Source organism: Neodiprion lecontei, chromosome 7 (assembly GCF_021901455.1).
Source record: "Neodiprion lecontei isolate iyNeoLeco1 chromosome 7, iyNeoLeco1.1, whole genome shotgun sequence".
NCBI lineage: Eukaryota > Metazoa > Arthropoda > Insecta > Hymenoptera > Diprionidae > Neodiprion > Neodiprion lecontei.
Window position 1 is genome coordinate 3,910,844 of NC_060266.1, and position 20,277 is coordinate 3,931,120.

The 20,277-nt window shown below is 35.3% G+C and overlaps 1 protein-coding gene across 5 annotated transcripts in view; it reads left to right on the forward strand.

Moving 5' to 3' along the window:
• The window catches only part of LOC124295409, an 87,727-nt gene that overhangs the window by 56,864 nt on the left and 10,586 nt on the right, over positions 1-20,277 (forward strand). For all 5 annotated transcript variants that reach the window (XR_006905366.1, XR_006905368.1, XR_006905365.1 and 2 more), the window contains one exon: positions 19,374-19,461. Coding sequence is in view for 1 of the 5 variants with exons in the window: in XM_046745338.1 (XP_046601294.1) it covers positions 19,374-19,461 (88 nt within the window). In the remaining 4 variants the exon portion in view is untranslated. The remainder of the gene's footprint in view (positions 1-19,373; positions 19,462-20,277) is intronic.

Consider the following 20,277-nt stretch of genomic DNA (forward strand, 5'->3'; position numbering starts at 1 on the left):
AAGAAAAAAAAAAAAGACAAAAACAAAAAACACCAAGAAAGTGGAAGAACAAATAGAAAGAAAAAAAGAAATAAAAAATTGCGAGGTGGCATAAAACATGGGAAGTTTCCTGATAGAATAAATTTCCATTGCTTATAAAATTTCCAACCACCAATAAATGTTTCGCGCATCCGCTGTCGTTAAACTGAAGAAAATCAGAAGTGTTATTCGAATTTCAATTCACGGAGCCGTCGTGGAATCGTTTTGTAACATTTGCACACATTTGCAAATAATTCAAACGGTTTCATCGATTGAATTTAGGTTGTATGTATCAAAAAAATTATTCAACGGAGCGACTGGTTCTTTGGAAATAAGTTAGGATTGTCGAAGATTGTTAGAAGAATGAAATTTTGCGTTATAAGAACGCAGAAGAAAAGAAAATGAGAGAAAATAACGATTTGACTGGTGGAATCAATACTGATTCGTGGTTATTTCATTGTTCGAATAGGTGACGAAAAATCTGCAGTTTATAAATACAAGTATCGCTTTATTGTTAAATAATAATAATAAATTTATCTTTGACTCTCTGTCATTATTAATAATTTGAATCGGTGATATATTAAACTGAAACTAAAGTTCTTGAGGAGTTTAATTCGATTGACTAATTATTTTTTTCATTCCCTGAACAAGATATCGTTTCGTCAAATTTTTATTCCCAATTCTCGATATTGCAGAATAAATTTCGTCTTGATTTTTTTCAGAGTTCTCGAAATTTTTTTTTTTTTTTTAGAAAATCTACGTGACGAAATGTTTAAGACCCTTCATCCGAAGAATCGAGTGTACATAAAACCCGTTCATTTCCAAGAATTAATCATTTTATCACTCGCTTTTCAATCTACTCAAATACGGGAATCCCAGGGTTGGTGAAAAATTCGGAATAAAAAGTTTATAAAAAAAAAAAAACAAAAAAAAAAACAGGAGAATGTAAAAAAATCGAACGTTTTTTCAAAATTTCAACAAGTTTGAACGCTTTGCAGCCACACGCGGTGCGCGGTAGTTAATACAATTAACGGAATGAATACTTCGGGGGAAATGGAAACGAGCGTTTTTCAAGCATCCGCAGCTCTCGGCGACGTGAAGTGGCTCGTTTGCCACTTCCGTTTAACGGGCGGTGAAGCCCGGGAGAGATAAAAGAGGAAAAAAGAAAAAAGAGAGGAGTGAGGAAAAAAGGGACACACCAAAAACGAAAAATAAGGGAAAATAAAAGTAGACAAAAAAAAAAGAAGAAAGAAAAAAATTGCTATCGCAAACGTATTCAAATGTGAGTGCTGCTCCTGGGTCCGGAGACCAAGACCTCCGTGCACTCCGTATTGCATTAGAATAATTACATGCAGTCTCTGACACATTTAACCACAGTGAAAGATCGCTCGGGTGGGCGGTGTGAGAGGAGCTTTGAAAATTCGAGATTAAAATCAGCCTCTTGGCTGAAGACAGAAATTAAATTTATAGCAACCGGGAGGATGAATTTATGATTTTGAAAATGACACTGTGGGCAGTATGATATTTTTAAAAATATGTTAATCGGAAATTTAAATAATTCTCGAACGTTTTCGTTTTTTTTTAATTCCTTCAACGAGTTCTCATTGAGTACTCGTTGTTTATACAGACAACGAATTGAGTGAATTTGTTCGTTTGAAACAATCAACGATACTGTGAAAATATTTTTTTGACATAAATATAAGTTAGATATATATTGAAAAATATGTTAATCGGAAATTAAAATAATTTTCAAATATTTTTTCAATGCTTTCAATAAATTCATTGAGTACGCATTGTTTATACAGACTATGAACTGAGTAAATTGGTTCGTTTAAAACAATTACTCGTATTATGAAAATATTTTTTTCTTCGTGTCAACACTTTTGCGAGGAAAAAAAAAAAAAAAAACCTCAAATCCTTAACTCGGGGGTTAATTCGTACTCTCAATTTCTTCTTTGTTGGAATTTTGCCTTGAGTGTCAAAAATAGCCCCGTTTTTTTTTTTTTTAATCAAGAACACTTTCAACGAGATTGCTGAAACTTTTTTTATATTTACTTCTTTCTCATCGAACGAATAACCCTCGAATTATTCTTCCTACTGACTCTAAAATCAGTATCCATCATTAGGATCAAACACCTAGTTACGAAACTTTGACAAAATTGCGGCAGAAGACTGTTTGTATTATTATTATTTCTGTTTCTTATCTTTGAGCTGTATTCAATATATTTTACCGTCCAAACAGTTTTGATTCATTTTTCCAGCTTCAAGTAAATTTTTCTTCACCTAAAGCAACACAGTCTTCTAACTTCACCAAGTAAATTTTAATTCATTCGATTTCTTATCAATAGTCATGGAAATTGATGTCTGCCAGAATTTTCTTAATAATTCAGAATTAAAAATGAAATATAAATTACTTGTTGGTATGATTTTTTTAAATTTATTTATTTTATTTTTTTGTTTATGAAACAAATTTTTAACCGATATATACATGTAATTGAAAAATATGTATACAAAGCAACACAAAGTAGTTTGATAAAGGATGCGAATGTAAAAAAAAGATGGTCCGTTTTCAGATAATTAATTGAAATTAAATACTCAATCTAGGAAAATTCTTGCCCTTTTATATTTTTGCCGCAAATTGATTAAAACTGTCGGAACTAAAACGAGTTAAATTGATCGATGATGTAGAAAAATGAAGCGTATGAAAAATTGACCGATTTCGTATATCGCGCGTTCCTAAAATGCTACGAGGAAGAAGGAAAACGACGCGAGGAAACGATTTGGGAAAATATTCTCCCGGGTGTGAACGAGCTTATGAGATTCTTTAACCCCTTTACGGGGTTCAGTTAAGCTTCGGGGAAACTCCTAAGCCGCGCGACGGTCTAATGAAACATTTTATTCCCATGTGCTAACTGCCGAGAGTCATAATCTCCTAACCAGTAAGCGCCCTGCGGGCCCCTGGGAAAAGGGGCGACGAAGACCGCCGGCATCCCGACACGCGTATCCCGACCCTCGGGGATTCCCTAATTAATTTACGATCTCGTGGCCCAGCCACGATTGACGTCATCCCGACCAATAAATTCCACCCCCGATTGACGAGCGAATCGTGTGTTTAACTTATCGAGCCAGACGGCGAGGAAAGGGGAAGATTACAACCTTAAACCTGGTACCTTGATAACTTGTCCATTATTTAAGGTACGGTGGGGATTTACAGGGGATTTATTTTCAGGGCTGGGGAATTTTCAAATCTGACCGGGATTCAAGTTCCGAAAACTAGTGATTCCGAATTATTTGATGGCGAAAATTTAAGTGAGGAACGACAAAAGCTTCGTATGGACGGAAACTCGACGGTTCAAAGTTCCGAAATTTCAGAGCAAAAATTTCAAAAAGTAAAATTTAGATTGAGTGAAATTACGAAAATTAAAATATACCTGAACAGCGTAGTTTACTCGAAGAGTGGGTGGAAAAAATCAGAAAAATTGAAAATCGGAACGAACAGGATCCCGAACGTAAAAATATCGAAAATCCAAAACAAAGAAAGATCAAAGCGGTGAAATTTCACCGAGCCAGAAACTCCCAGAATTTAAAATCTTCGATCATTCGGAATTTCGATGTTTCAAATTTTCAAAATTTGATTTTCTTAGTTTAACTTAAGCTACAAAAAATTCGAAGTTTGTGCGCTTTTAGAATTTTTCAAAATCAGAATTCTAAAGACATTTTGAAACATCGGGATTATATCCGAAGCTGTGATCTTGTACTCGATGATAGTTTTTTTCATTTTCAAACGGAAATTTTTACACATTCTCTAGATCTTTGACGACATTACGAAAAGTTGTCGAAACAGGTGCTTTCGAGAGATATAATTACAGAATTTGAAAGAAATATATCCCAACATCTCTACAAAAATGTTTCGATATTTTTTGGAACATGTTTAAGACTCGACTTGAAATGACGTTGAAATTCATGCCCGAAAATAAAATCATTGCACGATTTGTACGATGAAAAAACTGAATGATTCTTGATAAAAGGATCGAGGGCCTCGATGTTGGAATTTTTTGATGATAATTGATCGTCTGTTTTAAACATTGAATCATGCATCAGTGAATAAACAGACATTTCTGTACGGCAAAATTATTTTTGTTATATCGATTTCGAAAAAACGCCGCCGCGATCAATACCTGACCAAATTACTCGCCCGACGTGAAATCGTTCCATTCAAAATGCGAACCCTTAAACGCAAACACAGAATTCGCCGAATCAACTGTACAAAGGATCGAGAGGGGCTTTGAGTGTTGCTCTACTGTTTAAACGAGACGTCGCCGGGCGTCGCGACGCGTAAAAGGGGAGTCGAGATAATTACGATAGAAAGTGGATAGCCGTATAACCGCCGCAAATTATCCGCAATCATCTCGTCTCTGTCGCTCACTTAGAAACTCGGCACGAAGGTCTCGAGAAATATCCTTTCTTGGCAAATTTACCTCGCAAATTTCGATTTGCGTATAGTCAAAACGTATTAATTACGCTTTTTGTCCCGGAAGACGAAGAAAATTTTTTTGTTCATTTTAATCCAGCTATCGATCATTGTAATCTTCGATCGTTTCACGCTTCGAACTTGGACAAAGAGACGAGCCGTGATTTAATTAATCTGTTTTCAATTCTGCGTTACGAATTTAGCCTTAAGATTTTATACAATACCATCCGTGCGTAAGAAGGAGTAATTAATTTCCGACGATCCGTTTGATCGTAATTTACCTCCAAGAAATCGTTCGTCTCGTAAGAAATATCCCAGAGTCTGATTTTTTTTTTATTTAGTTATTCAAGATGATGAATATCTTTCTTTTTGAGGGTATAGAAATTAAATGCCCACTCGCTTTGCAAAAGAACGTTTCCAAAAACTCGAGACAATTTGGGTTCCACGTAGTTTAACAGCGAAAGGGACGCGACAACCTTTGCATAGAATAATTACTCGGTATCGTTTATTATAACACACGTGCCTTTGGCTCGGATTTCGCAGATTTCAAGCTTTTTTTATCAAGCATTAGACGAAGTTGTAAATTTTCATTTCGCGGGCAGATATTATTTTTCTTTTCCAGCGATTTGTTTTAATTTTTACTCGTCAGTTTCGCAGAAAAGTTATCCTCCGTTAGAAGAAAAAATAAAATTTACCGGCCCTTCTACACTGCGAAATTTTATATATTTTACGTATATTAATGCATGATTTGTTTGTAAACGTCGTGATTTAAGTCGAATCCGGAATTTTGCCGACCTTGTTGGACGAGAAAATTGAATCTGGAAACTGCACGTCGGAGGTTAAAAATCTGACGATTATATGCACGCGTTTATTCGAAAGTAGATGTTGCAGGGAAAATGTGAGAGAAGTTGGACAGTTTTGAAATTGGTGTAAAGGTGACGAGGAGACGAACCTGCAGTCCCGAAGTTTCCTCACTGAAAATTGATCTTCCGTATGATTATGTTTACATTTCATCAAAATCCACTCTTCACTTATATTATGTTCTTCAATCAGGAATGTAAGGCAAACAGAGCTGCAGGCCTGATATCGTCTCCTCGCCGTTTTACACCTTGAGATGTACAATAAATTCATGGTCGTTAATGAAATTTAAACAAAATCATGCGTATAAGGCTGAGCGAATTCAATTCGCGGAATCTCCTCTTTTTCGACATCTTTACATACTTTTCAAAGCTCCAATCGTTTCCACGATTGTTCAAAAAATCATAAAGCACGGATAGATTAGAATTTCAGATTTTCCCTCCGTTTCTCTTCGAAAATTTTTTTTTTGTTTATTTAACTGTGAATAGCGCTTAAACAACACGCGCGAAATTTCATCGATTTTTTAAATAACGCAACTTCGGCATCTTGATCACCAAAATTATACGATTTGTCTGAAATATTACGTGTGAAATGGAATTTTGTTTTTAAACAAAATTCTTCCAAAGTAGAATTTACGAAATTCCAGCTAGAAAAATAGAGTACCAAGAATTAAGGTTTAAAATTTTGATTTCAGCAAAAGATGTCTGAAAACTTCCCGCAACGACTAAAAAATTATTCCTGGTATTTTCTCTCGGCGATTTTATTCGTGAGCTTTTTTTTTTTTTTTCTTTCTCTTCTGAACTTTTCAAACGTCTCTCGTGTTATGAGAGTAGAACACGTGAAGAACAGTTCAGAAGCGAATCATGAAAAATTGTCTGACTCTGAATCCTCGTGCGTGTTTCAATCTTCTTTTCGCGTGAATTTTGAACGACCGTAGACGGCGAAGAATATCATATAATACCCGTCAAGCTTTTCAAGCTGCAGCTGAGACTCTCGGTTGATGTGTAATTAAGACCTTCGAGTTCCGCAAAACGAAGGTTCGAGTTATACGACATTTTCTTACTTGCACGACTGTTTATGACGGTCGTAAAATACTTGCGAACTTCATTATCGAGATACCGTTCAAAGAAGCTCGTAACAGACTTTAGAGATTATTTTTAATCCCTGTAAGAATCGCAGAGACGAATGCAATTGTGCAAGTGACAACTGCTATTTCTGAGTATCGAAATTGTCGATTCTAATCCGTTATTAAGAGGGTTGAAAGATTTTTCTACAGCTTTGTTTTTTAACCGAAATTTTAACTTTTCATTCAAAGCTTTTAAGGTAAACTTTTTTCGGCTTGTTACTGGAGGAAGATAATTGCCTGTAGTAACGAATCAGAAATACAAAACTACTCGTGATTGGTCGAAATTGATCGAATGATTGGCTCCACGGATTGAAAAATGGTCGGAAATGTAATCCGAATACTTAAAAGCTACCGAAAATCCAGGTTTTTCGATCGAAATTCCCATTTTGAGAGAAGGATTATTTAAATCTGTGAAGTAAACTTTGAGTCGGAGAAGTAAATATTCTTACCACCTATTTTATATCCATTGTATGTATATTTAGAGAATTTTTCAACATACTTCTTCGCAGTTTTTTTTTTTTTTTTTGCTATTTTTGATTGTATACCAAAAGGTTTTTAATACTCGACAGTAATTATTGCGATATATTGTGAATTGTTATTGTTAGAAACAAATTGACTGAAACGAATCGTGAAAATTGAAGGAATAAGTTTACCCCTCCGCATCTATACATGTTTTACATAAGCTGTAAGTTTTTGGGACGCTGATTAGAAATCTGAAATCGGATTTAAAAAATTCAAGATAGCGGATCCAGTATGGCGGACAAAAATTTCAAAATCTAACGAATCCGGAGAAAAAAACTCTGTCCATGAGTTTTTGGAGTTTGTGATTACGAAATTGAAATCAGATTTTGAAATTCGGTATGTCGAATTCAATCGGTAACCCGGAAACCCCCGGTTAAAGTTTTTCTCACCACATTCGATCAAATTTTCAATTTTCATCTACTATATTCAACCAATTTCAAAGTTCTGATTTCCGATTCGTAATCAGCGACCTCAAAAACCCCTGAATCGAATTTTTTAAACCTATTTTCGATCAAATTTTAAGTTTTCGTCCGCCATATTAGATCCGCCATTTAAAATTTTTTCAAACGTGATTTCAGATTCATAATCAGCGATCCCAAAAACCACTGCTTCAAGTTTTTTTTCTTTTTTTTTTTTCACTAAATTCGATTGAATTTGCAATTTTCGTCCACCATATCGGATCCGCCGTCTTGAATTTTTGAAATCCGATTCGTATCCAGTGATCCCTAAAAATCACAGAATACTATCTTGTTACGAATTTTGACTCAGCGCAATAACGTGTGACTCAAAGGGTTAATATCGATCAGCTTCGGTTTAATCTCTCAAATATATTTTGCTCCCGTCTATTTTCGATTCGTTGATATTTTCCCTTCTCTCTCTCTTTTTTTTTTTTTTTTGTTATCATTCCGTTGCAGATCGTACAAGCGAGATACCGGCAGTCCAATTTTTTACCGGATTACCGAGAGCTATGGGTAAAAATATTTTCCGGTTTATCGCCGGCGAATCTGACCGCATCCGTATCGCAGATACCGAGAGTAATGCGAATAATTATGGGCGGCGAGTGAGCATTTTTCAGCGAAATTTTCACCGGTGATTACAAACCGCATCGCGTTCGGTTGGCTTTCGTCCGGATTTCAGCACGATATTACGGCGTAGGCGTTGCATCCGTTTATTGCCGGGGTGCCGGAGGTGGTAAATCGAGCTCTGTAATTAAATAAATATTGTCCGCAACGCTGTTGTCGCAAGCTCGTTATAACTTCTGACGATCGCGTTATTATGCCCGGCCACTATTTACTCACCGTGCAAAACACCCTGACTGGCAAATATTACCACCTACCCAACAGCCAACGATATAAATATGAACCAACTCACGACTAGATACCGTTTCGCGTTTCTATGGACGGAATAAATTGGTGGAAGCGTAGGATCTTCTCGTATTATGGTACTTGTAGAACCAAATAACCCAGAAATATTGACCTGAACAAAAATAACCAGCCAAAAACAACGCCTGAAATTTAATAACATTTATTTCAATCGGATATAATTATTTTTACAATTTTTTCTTTTCGGTTTATTTTTCCGCCGGTTATTCATGACGGGTAGATTTTTTTCACGGGAAATAATAACCCAAGACAAAAATAACCTGTCGCAAATAACCCAAACAACGATAACCTGTACAAAAATTAACCATGTGAAATTTAATACGATTTCTTTTAATTTGATATGATTTTCTTTCAATTTTTTATCGTGGGTTATTTTTGTCGTGGTAAAAAAAAAAAAAAAAAAAAACAATAACAAAAAAACTCACTTTGAAAATTAGTCTACAAAAATGGAAGGAAAAATTTTCACAGTGAAAATAAAGTCCGATATCTGCAACATAGCGTTACTCTTGATTTTTAATACTGGATTGTCGCGTGTGATAGAATTAAAACTTTGAAAAGTTAATGTTCAATAAGACCTTTAATCGAATAAAAAAAAAAAAAAAAGAGAGAGAAATCAATTCTCCCAATTGCACTCGTACCTTTGACTTGTTGAAATGAGGCGCGATCAATCCCCTATAATTATCAACAATGTAACCTGGGTAAAATGTATAAAGAGGAAAGTATTCAACCGTGTAAAACGTAACATCAAAGCGCAGTGAAACGGTTCAATGTTGATTGGCAATAAGCAATTACCGCACATAGTTGCATGGATTACAGGATAGATTAACGATCACGATTGCGTGATGATTGTCGTTAATTGATAGAGTAATCGAACAATTATTCTCTCTTCAGTTCCGTAATTTTTTTACCGTCCAAAGTCAAGTGACGTATTTTCTGGAGTAAAAAATCGTTGCAAAAAAAGAAAAAAAAAAAAATGCCCAGCAAAAACTACTGAAGAACCATCGATTTCAATTTTACTGCATAAAGATTGCGAATCGTTTTTATTGTTCGGCTCAGTTTGCAATTGATTGAATATTATTTGTTGGTTGTTTTTTTCTTTTCACCAGACAAAATACAGCACGCGTTAGACAAATCAGTATAGAAATTAATCCAGGTAATTATTTAAAGTGTCGTAACAATTTTTAATTGGAATGGTTGACTAATATCAGTCAACTGATGTAGTTTGAAATAAACTGGAATTATTAATGTTGTTTGAAAAGGGAAAAAAAATAAATAAATAAATGAATAAGTAAAAATGATTGAACCTTTTTTCAAGAGAATCAACACCAGTTGTTTAAAAAAAAAAAAAAGTTTCAATTATTTAGAAGACTCGAGTTATGCAAGCTAAATTATTTCCCCTGCTCGAATGAATGGTACAATTTATGTTATAAATTTGAATCGAATAACGAAAAGTCATTAGCGATGTATTGTTTGATTAGATTGGTTGAAATTCGAAAAGGATATGAATGTTTGAATGTCTTGTTTGAGTAGAATGAAATTGTTGAAATTTCAAAGAGGCTCTCGAATAATTCTAAAATGGTTTCTATCGGTGTGTAGATAATTGCGGTTGTACCGGTATAATATTTTACAGCATAGAAACGGCGTTTGCGTTCAGTTATATACGCACGCTTTCGAATATATACGCAGATTATTTGCCCCGTGAATCTGGTACAAATCCATTCATTGTAATACGTTCGTATCGAAATTCCATTTAATACGCGTCTGGTAAACTGAATTTCCGTTAATTTAATCGCATCCCGGCTCGCCAAAGGCACACACACGCGTCTGTATAACATCGTATTCGTGCAACGAGTATCGCGTTTATTTATCCCGTCAGCCTTGTTTTCCGTCGATCCTCGTTAAGACGTAAATTAATACCCACGAATATAATTGCAGAGTGCCAGATATGCAACCGTTTACCAAGCAGGTAACATCAACCCCTGCATATTACGATACTACATATAATTACCACGTATACAATAACAAAGGACCCCATATAAAATCCTACGAATAGATTCTTGAAAATTTCAGATTTTGTTATCTAAATGTTATAATTACGTGTATATTGAATGAAAGTTGTTGATTTTTTTTTTTTTAAATTCATTTATTCATCCGCATCTGGTGATAATTATCATAATTTTTTCCAAATCATTAAACTCGGATTTTTCATCTTATCTGAATTTTCATTTCCTTTTTTTTTTTTTATAACAATAACAGCGAGCCTGAAAATAACGTTAATGATTAATATCGTCGTTAATTGGTTACAGTAGCTTCATAAAACAAAACTGACAATATGTGGAACTAATTTTTTTTTAATTAACTCATTTATCTGCGTTTCGTAACAATTGTCGACATTTTTTGCAGATCATTCAACTCGGATTTTTCGTCTTACCGGAATATTAATTTTCTTTTTGTTTTTCGTAGCAATAAAAGCGAGCTTGAATAGAAACAGGAATGATTAATATGGTAGTTAATTGGTTACAGTAGCTTCATAAAACAAAACTGACAACGAGTGGAACTAATTTTACAGCAATTGAATTTGAAAATTTCGGGTTTCAAAGACCGGCTCGTAAGGCACAAATGGAAGTCGAAGAGGGTTTTCGGTGCCCGGTGTTTGGTACGTTCCCGTATCGGGGCTGTATGATTATCGGTTGCCGCTGCATCTGGGTAATAATTATGAAAAACGGTTAATGCCCCTAATTATATCGAACCTCGCTAGTTTCGACTATCCGTTGCGGCAGCTGAGAGAGAGACCCGCTTCCCTCTCTCACTCCGTATCGATCCTCGATGCCTTATAATTTTAACACCTGCCATAGAAAATTGATTCTATTATATTTAATATTCACTTCGCCGGGTTTTGCCGCAATGTACCGGGTGTCCCGTGCAGATAACGATTGTTTAATTACGTCAGGAAATTAGTTTGACAACGGACAAGTAAATATCTCGTCCGATTACGCATTTGATAAACTATGTAATATAAAAATTGTTTCCTTGAAATATCGGAGGATACTGCTTGTATAGAAGTAACATTTCTTCGTGTGTAATTGGTGAGTAAATCTTATCCCGGCTGAATGAAAATCTACTCGTTATTTATTTCAATTCGATCGTTAATGGTCAAGTTTTTCAATTTCAAGCAGCTCTGAATTGATCTTGTTTTCATTTTACAAGTGAATAATCTTTCGCATACAAATATCAACGTTAAAAATATGATTCGATGTGTAAAAAATGAGTGGATTTGGCACAGAATGCCTTATATCGATGTATGGAATGATCACGAAACGAGCATCCAAGGTACCTTGAGATTTTCTGTTCGATATACTTTGGACGAATTCCGAAACAGTGAATCAGCGGTTTGATCGGGAAAAATAAGTGAAAAAACGAGACGAAAAATGTGAATTCAAGGTTTGGCTGGATACGAAAAAATCATGCAGGGGTAAAAAATAAGAGAAAGAATCCCGCAGCGCGTTGCTCAAGGCTGAAAAACAGAGATTCAGTGTTTATTTTAACTATAGAATACAGTCCATAAATCCCTGAGTCGATAATTACAGTTGTTAACTAAATCCCCCTCTCCCAAAAAAAAAAAAAAAACTAAAAAAATTCAACTTCACACGCGAACGGAACCACGATGCGTTATGGGGTAAAAAATTGTAGGTAATAAACCGTTGCAGCCACGCAGATTCTCGCTCATCTCACAAACGAGTATAAAACACGTTTTTTTTTTTCTCACTCAAACCGTGTGCGGATCCCGGTGAATTTTTTTATTTTCTCTTTGAATTTTGACTCGAGCGAAGAAAATTATTTTACTTGTGTCGGGTTTAATGTCTTTATTTTTTCTTTTTAATTTGTTTGTTTGTTTTTTCAAGAAGTTATATTGCGAAATTGTCCGAATTCCAGACGACGACAAATTTTCGTACTGTTGAATGCAGATTTTAATTTCTTTGGCCGGGATTCTCATAATTCGTTGCGGTTATCTCGGCACGTCAAATTTCTGAAGCTCCGCGGAAGCCGCGCGTCGTCTCCTTCTTTCCACGTGACAGTTGTCGTAAAAAAGTTAATTCCAACGGGAATATATAGCCGCACCAGCTGGCAATTTAATATGTAACGTTGCTGAAGGAGAAAAAGAAAAAGAAGAAGAAAAAGAAGAAGAAGATGAAAGAAAAAACAGAACGATGAAGAGAAAAAAAATAAAAAATAAAAAAAAAAAATAAGAAGAAGAGAGAAGGACTAAACTGTCACAGGACGACGTTTTACCTGCTCCTTCCTGAACGACGCGAGAATTTCTCGCAATTTCCAAGAAACTTGCAATACTTGTCTCACACCCATTTATGCATATGTTTAAATCGGCTATCTTTTACTGCAATTATTGTATTTCGAATATTTATAGAATATTTTTCTTAGAAACTAAAATGATTGCGTTATGTACCAAAATTTTTATAATATTTCGAAAATTGTACGCAATGAGACCGAAAATTAAATGAGAGAATTTCTTTAATCAGATTAGTTCTTGTAATTGGGAATAGAATCAGAGTTTCAGGATGGTTGAAATGTTTTTTGATAACAACTGAAATGATCGCGTTAAAAACATTTTTGAAAAATTTTCAAAAGCGTATAAAATGACTGATAAATGAGGCAGAGAAGTTTTCCAATCAAATTCTGTTATAAATGGGAATATGATCGGTAATTCAGGACGGTTCAAATGATTTAGATAACGACTATAATAATTTTTTTACAAACATTTTTGGAAAACTTTCAAAATCGTACGAAATGAGACTGATAATATAATTGAGGCAGAGAATTTTTTTTTAATCATATTACGCGTCATAAACGGGGATAAAATGAAGAACTCGGGATGTTTCGAAACAGGAAAGTTTATTATTCTGACCGCAATAAATTGCCTGCGTGCGAATGACATCGCCAGGTGAAACGGAATATCTGGAAATGCATAACCACGAGCGTCTTGCCGTCTTGGCTCATCAAAAACTTTACAGAGGCCGAGCGAAGCCAAGCTGCGGAAATACGTTGGGAAATGAGATGAATCGTTCATGACTCTTGCCGAGGAGCAGCGCAAACTCCCCGCGGGATTTGCGGATGCAGGATGAATTTTACAGCCCGGCGCGCGTCATAAGAAGGAGAAGAAGAGGAGGAAGAAAAAAGAAGAGGGAAAAGAATTTTTTACATCCCGCCACTGTCCTCGTTTTTTTTTTTTTTTTATCAGGTTTTTCTTCCCTGTTCTTATACTGTTATGTTTGTTTTGTTTTGCAACGTAAAATAAGCCGTAAAAGGTGAAATAAAAAAAACGAGATCGATCAAACGATGTGCTTCGCGGCATCTGCCGCGAGCTTTTGAGCCTGCTGCTGAGCTTTCAACGGATCCAAGAGAACCGGACAAATCGAGTGCCCCGGTTGCAATGCCGGCTAGCCTGCTGCAAGATTGAATAATTAACACGAACTGCATCGCCGGTTTCGGACGAGCTTGCAAGCTCTCGGGTAAATATTTATTCAAGTTGAAAAGTTAATCGAACCTCGTTCAATATTTTATCCACCCAGCTTTGACTGCTGCAGCATTCGCGGTCATTGACGTTGGTTTCGGTTTATACTTCAACCCTTCCGGAAATGAGCTTTTTACTAACCGCGTATCCGGCCAGAAATTTTAACCCGCGCAAGATAATAATCAATTTTCTTACAACTCTCTCTCTCTCTCTGTCTCTGTGATTTTTTCAGAAAATTCTCAAATATACCCACGCGTTGTTCAATTTACAGAAAAATCTATATCAACACTTGAATCGTGTCTCAAAGTTTGTCCGTTTTAAATTAACATTGCATCTATTGAACAATTTAAAAAAAATTCATCAAACAGACTCACGCAATTCAATCAATCAACTTTGCAAAACATGTTTCTTTGTAACACCAAAATAAATGTTAGACGGATGACTTGAAATCGTAAATAAGGCAGCAATTCAACCTCGAATGATTGACAGTGAGAGCACGCTTTGTGCTTTTCTTTAAGATTTACGTGCGTTGAAATTTTAACAGACAGATCCGTACCGTGTTTTCTTTTTCTTCCTTATTTTGATCTCTCCTTTTACCCTTATCGCTTTTATCTCTCTTTTTACGAGGCAAAGAGAAGTGTTTTGACGGTCACTTCACCTCGGAGAAATTTTCTCATCTTCGTTCAAACACCCCGGAAATATGATAGCTATTAAATTTGAATTGTGGTTATCGTTCGGAAGCCGTTCAAATCCTTCTCGCTTTTCACCGATTTAGGTTATATACGCGTCTTTTTTTAACCCGTGTGCTTTTCTCCGTGACAAAGAAGGAAAGGACGAAGAAAAAAGGAACAGACACGATTTAAGAATTGTGTTAAATGTCTGTATAAATTTATTACAAGTATATTACATTTTTTGTTTTTATCATAATATATAAATTGTACATATTTTTTTTTTGTTTTTTTTTTTTTATTTTAATTGTTATTATTATCCCTGAAATATAAGATTCTATTAATAAATCGAGTTAATAATTTCCTCTATGAAAAGCTTGGGTTCTACTTGTTTGAGTATTTTTAAACCGACTCATTGGTAAAATTGCACGCATCTCGATTTTGTCGATTTCAGACGCATCCGGTAAAATTTTTTATGGCTAACCGACTTTTCGGAAAGTGCAGATCCTTGGTCCTCGGAGAGACGGTTGGGCATAAAACTGTACACTCTTCTCTGAATTCGGCAAAAGTCGGTAGAAAGTATCGAGTTTTCATGCCCCGCATATGATGAGGTTTCAACGTTTTTATCGCGCCATCTGCTGCAGTCCAGAATCTAAATAGGCAGAAAGGAAACTCTGAGAAGTAGGTAAATTCTTTGCAAGATTTTTCGCGAGTGTGCAAGGTTCGAGAATAATCACTCTGCGAATTTTAATATCAATGTTTATCCGTATAAAATCAAAACTAAGTAGAAACAAAAAAGCAGCTGAGAAAAATGACGGTGATCTTTGATTTGCGGAAATGATTGATTAAAATGATGATTTTGACGATTCCCATTTTTTCGTAATCCCGACAACATTCAAACAATTTTTTTTTCAACTATACTTGTTTTACTCAGCGCAGAGTTCGAAAACGTGAAGATTCGTTAAGATTCAAAAAAAAAAAAAAAATAAATTGTTTTTCCATCGAAACAGCTTCAATGGTATTTACAATCAAATTCACATCGAGTTCCAATTTTTTTTTTTTTTTTTATTCAATCTTTTCCATCATTTGCCGGACAAATTCATGATCGTCCGTCCGATAAAAATACGTAATAAAGGTAAAAAGCACACGGCATTAAAAGTGTATCGTTTCGCTGGGTCGAGACGAGGGTGAAACGGGGTGTTCGTGTCACCCCCCCCCCCCCCCCTCCCCTCTCATCCCGTCCCTTCAACCCGCGAAACCATTCCGTTGGAGGACATAAAGGATTCCTGGTGTCAAATAAAAGAAGCCGGTGATCAATTCCTTGTATTCGGAAGACAGCGACCGCTGCTCCAACTCCACTCCTTCTTCTTTCCTTCCTTCCTTCCTTCCTTCCTTGCTTGGCCGGCAGGACCTCGAATGTCCGTTCGTCTTGTGGAATCAATTTCGTCCTGCCAATACCGGCAGCCTCGACGCCCTCCTGTCTACAAGCACCGATAATGTTTTCTCCGGAAGAGAATTCCCGCCAGAACCCGGACAGAACCGAACCGAATCCAACCTTTCAAATAAATTTCACTCCTCACGTTGTCCGAATCCAAATTCTTTGTGCCAACGGCTCACGCTTTGCATCGTCTTCTTGCGGTATTTTGAAAAAATTTTTAATACGAAGCTGATGTGATCGAAGCATTCTGAGTATTGCAGAAAATTTTGTTTCGAGAATCTAAGACGATACTTGATTACGTTTGTTTTTTTTTTTTTTTCGTTTTTCTTCTGCCTTCAACGTTAACAAGGCATTTTTTTGCGAGCCAATTTCACCATCAGATTTTTTATCCCGTGCACAAAGAACGATTTCACTCGTCATCAAAGTTGGTCGATGTTTATAGTAAGATTGGTGTTCTTACAATGGTTGATTTTAGTATTGTTTAAACTATAAGAATATGCAACAGGTACACGTAACTATTTTCAATGCGGTTATAATTAGCATGCGATATCACATTTTCTGGTTATTTTAACATTAGATGTGTTTTTTGATTCATCAATTTATCGTTTCACCGTCATTAGGTTGTTGCAATTAAAAACAAGCGGCTTAAGACCGGCCATCAGCCAGCCCTCGAATTTCCCGTTCTCAAACTGCAGATTACAAGTTCGTAAAGAAAAAAAAAAAAAAAACAGAATTATATCCAATTCGAATTTCGAAGCACAAATTCAGATTCGTAAATAACGATTTTAAAGCCCTCGGATACCGCGTTAAATGAAAATATAACGATTTTTTTTTATTTTCAACCATTATAGTGTATCCATGATTACAAATTTTGAAAGGCAAAGCTTGGATTAGTTTTCGGTGACCCAAAAAAACTTCCGCCTACCGATTTCTACCAAAATTAGAATATTTTTGAATTTTTTACCCACCATAGATTTCACCATAAACTTCAGATTCGTGATCAACCCCACAACAAACTGACGAGTACCGATTTTCAGATATTTACCGACGAAAAAAATATCGCGATACCAATTTTAATTGAAATCCGTTCATCAATTCTCACGATATCATAATTTTCAATGTTTTTTTTTTTTTTTTTTGAATCTTGTCATTGAAATGATCAAAAAAGTAGCGAACCGATCAAACGGTAAGTTAATAATTGAAACAAATAGTAACACAGGTTAAATTTCTTCGTCCCATCCACAATAAAACAATTATTTTCATTTTCAACCCTGAATTACTGTAGATATTCATCGCCTGTGGTAAAAAAACGAAAGCAGATAAATCAATTTCCACCCATTAACCAGAATCAAAAAATATCTCTCAACGTGCGTAAAAAATTAAAGCAAAAAACAATTGCGATCGAAAAATACTCGGAGATGAAAAAATTCGATCCTCATTACCAAATTCCTAAGATTTTCGGTGATACGGAGCGTTAAGTTTCAACGTTACACCCTATAATTTTCAAATCGAGCGTGCGACGTGCAAAATTTATCGTCGTCCCACTCAATTTCAAAATCATTTTTTTTTTCTTCCACAGTATCTAGACGTAATCCTCGCATCTAAAGGCGGCAAATTCGGCCTTGCTCTTAAAGAGGAAACTCATGAATGCAACACGCCTAATTTCCGGGCGGTAGTTGAGACGAGGGGCGGCTTTTGCTTCACCTGAGCATTGCTTCGCCTGTTATGTATTATACAATACGTATATACATATATATATATATATATACACACACACACACACACACACACACACACACACATATATACCATACGTATTTAAAAGCAGCGTGTTAGGCTTGAGCTAATTATTTATTGCCTCGTAAAAGTAATGCCTTTGGGCCTGTGAATAAGTCGGCGCTATTAAGTTGTACCTGTCGTATATTATTATTATTATTGTTGTTGTTTAGTTTTGTTTTTTGCACGCTCTTCTTAGCCGGAACCGAAAGCCTCGCCTTATGGGTGTTGGCATGGCATGCCGACTCCGAACCTTTATGGTCCAATCGTTAAAACATCGTTGTCTCAAAATTTCGTTGATTAGAATTTGTTGGTTTTTATCTTATGCTGATATGCGATATATTGAGTGGAATTGAATTAGGAAACAATTTTTTCTCGAAGTCAAAATGACGAAGATTCGAAAAAAGTGAGATTTTTACCTGCCTTTCAAACTTTAATATTATCATCGTATCATTGTTGTTTTATTTTTTTATTTTATTCCACAAATATATTCTTCTAACCGTTCGATGTTTAACGTGTGAAAAACGCTAATTTCATGGAGTGAAATAAAAGAGCAGATTTTACTTAAAATTGTAGGAAAATGTGGCACGTCAGGTTTTTCTTGGTAAAATGTATTTCGTAAAATCTGCTACATTTTTAATAAAATATATCGTTGACTGGAGTGCTTTTTTTTATCAGAAATCTTAACGAATCCCTCTTTTTCTGCAATTTTTATTAAAATCTGCTCTTTTCTTTCTTTCTCTGTTCAGTTAGTTTATATTTTACTTCTTTGAAAATCGTCTAAAATTATTTTCTCGTAGAGTAAAACGGATGAAATATATACTCGTTTGTGAATATTTTCTAAGAATTTAATTATGATTCGAATTTTGTCAATTCCTGGGATTTTTTCAACGAAAAAACTGATGCAGTAACTTTATGTAGCATAATATTATTGGTGTGGATTTATCGTGAAAATGATTGAATCGATGAGAATTTAGCAGTGTTTCCATTTACTTTTTTTCTTTTTTATTCTCTTGTGCTTCTCCTCTCCAAGTCCACTTGAGGAAAAATCCTATTTCTCTCTTCGGAGGCGACATCTATTTGCAGTAGAATTTGGAGAATCGATAGACAGATTGAGAGAGGACTGGTTGATTGATCGAGCTTAAAAATTGACGAAGAAGCCTCTGAACGTTTTCTCTCAGGGGAAGAATTCACTAGCTCGAAGAACGTACTCGATCTACGTCTCTTCCGACTTGATACTTGACGATCTTCAAACACCGTCCTCATTCAATGCCCGTTGGACATTTTTTCACTTTAAATCTACCGTCATCTGACTTTTTCAGAATATGCAAATACGATTTTTTTTTTCTCTCTCTTATTCACATTCTACGCAAATCCAGGTCCGATAATTGCTTCTCTTTTCGTTGATTAAACGATAAATTTCGAGAAGAATTTTTATACCGTGATTTTTATCAAGTTTCGAGTTGTTGCCTTAAAATTAGAAAAATCCTTTTTGTAATATTCATCTTTCTTCTGTCGTTTATTCGTGTTTCTTAAAAACCCAAGCTCTTGGCCCTTTTTATAAAATTTTTTATTTCAAATTTACAGGCACAGTCATTAATTCAACGACGAGTCGGGTTTCTTCGAGGAACGAAAATACGAGGACAAGGCATCGCGGATATCCCAACGAGACGAGGTAAAAGGCTGTTTGCTGTCTCTCAGGGGTGTATTATTAATCAGTAGAACCTCACTTACTTTCGCTGCGCATAAATCATGTGAATTTTTGACTCCTCGCTGGGACGATCCTACATTTTCACCCATTTATTACGCCTAAATACGTGTTCTATCTCGTACGATCGCAGCTGGAAAGCAATGTCAAATAATACACGGGTGGCAAAATCAAGCATAATGAGAGACGAATTTTGATTTGAAATTATATAAGTCAGAATTTTTCTGCAAAACAATCGAAATTTAGAAACAATTGAGTAAACTAGTCGTACTAATCAAATTGGATATAACTTTTCTGGTAATATATTATTCCAAGTCTATAGAATTTATAAGAAAATGTTACACGCTGATTTTCAATTGAAGAAATTTGAGTTTTCTAGCTGAAACTTTTTTCAAAATACCCATGTTTCCCATTGAAACAGAACCTGAGGAAGTTCACTGTGGAAAATGTACCGACGCCTCTGTTCAGCTTCGTGAATGTTGTGAAAAAAAAAAAAAGTGGAAATATCAAAGATTTCAGAATATAATATTAGGTCAAATTTTGCTGAGAACTGTCAGTAGGTATCTGAATTACGTTTCAATACCTTATATCCCCGTATAAAATAATCAGCCAACAAACTGGACGAATAACAACAGAAATCATACATTTTCATCATAGATTTGGTTTTCATTTCCACTTCCAACTTATTTCAATTTATTTTTTTTATTTTTTTTTCATCAATATAACTGAATTCAATTCTCAGTATTATTCTTAGCGTCATATTTCGATGTGAAAATTGTTGTT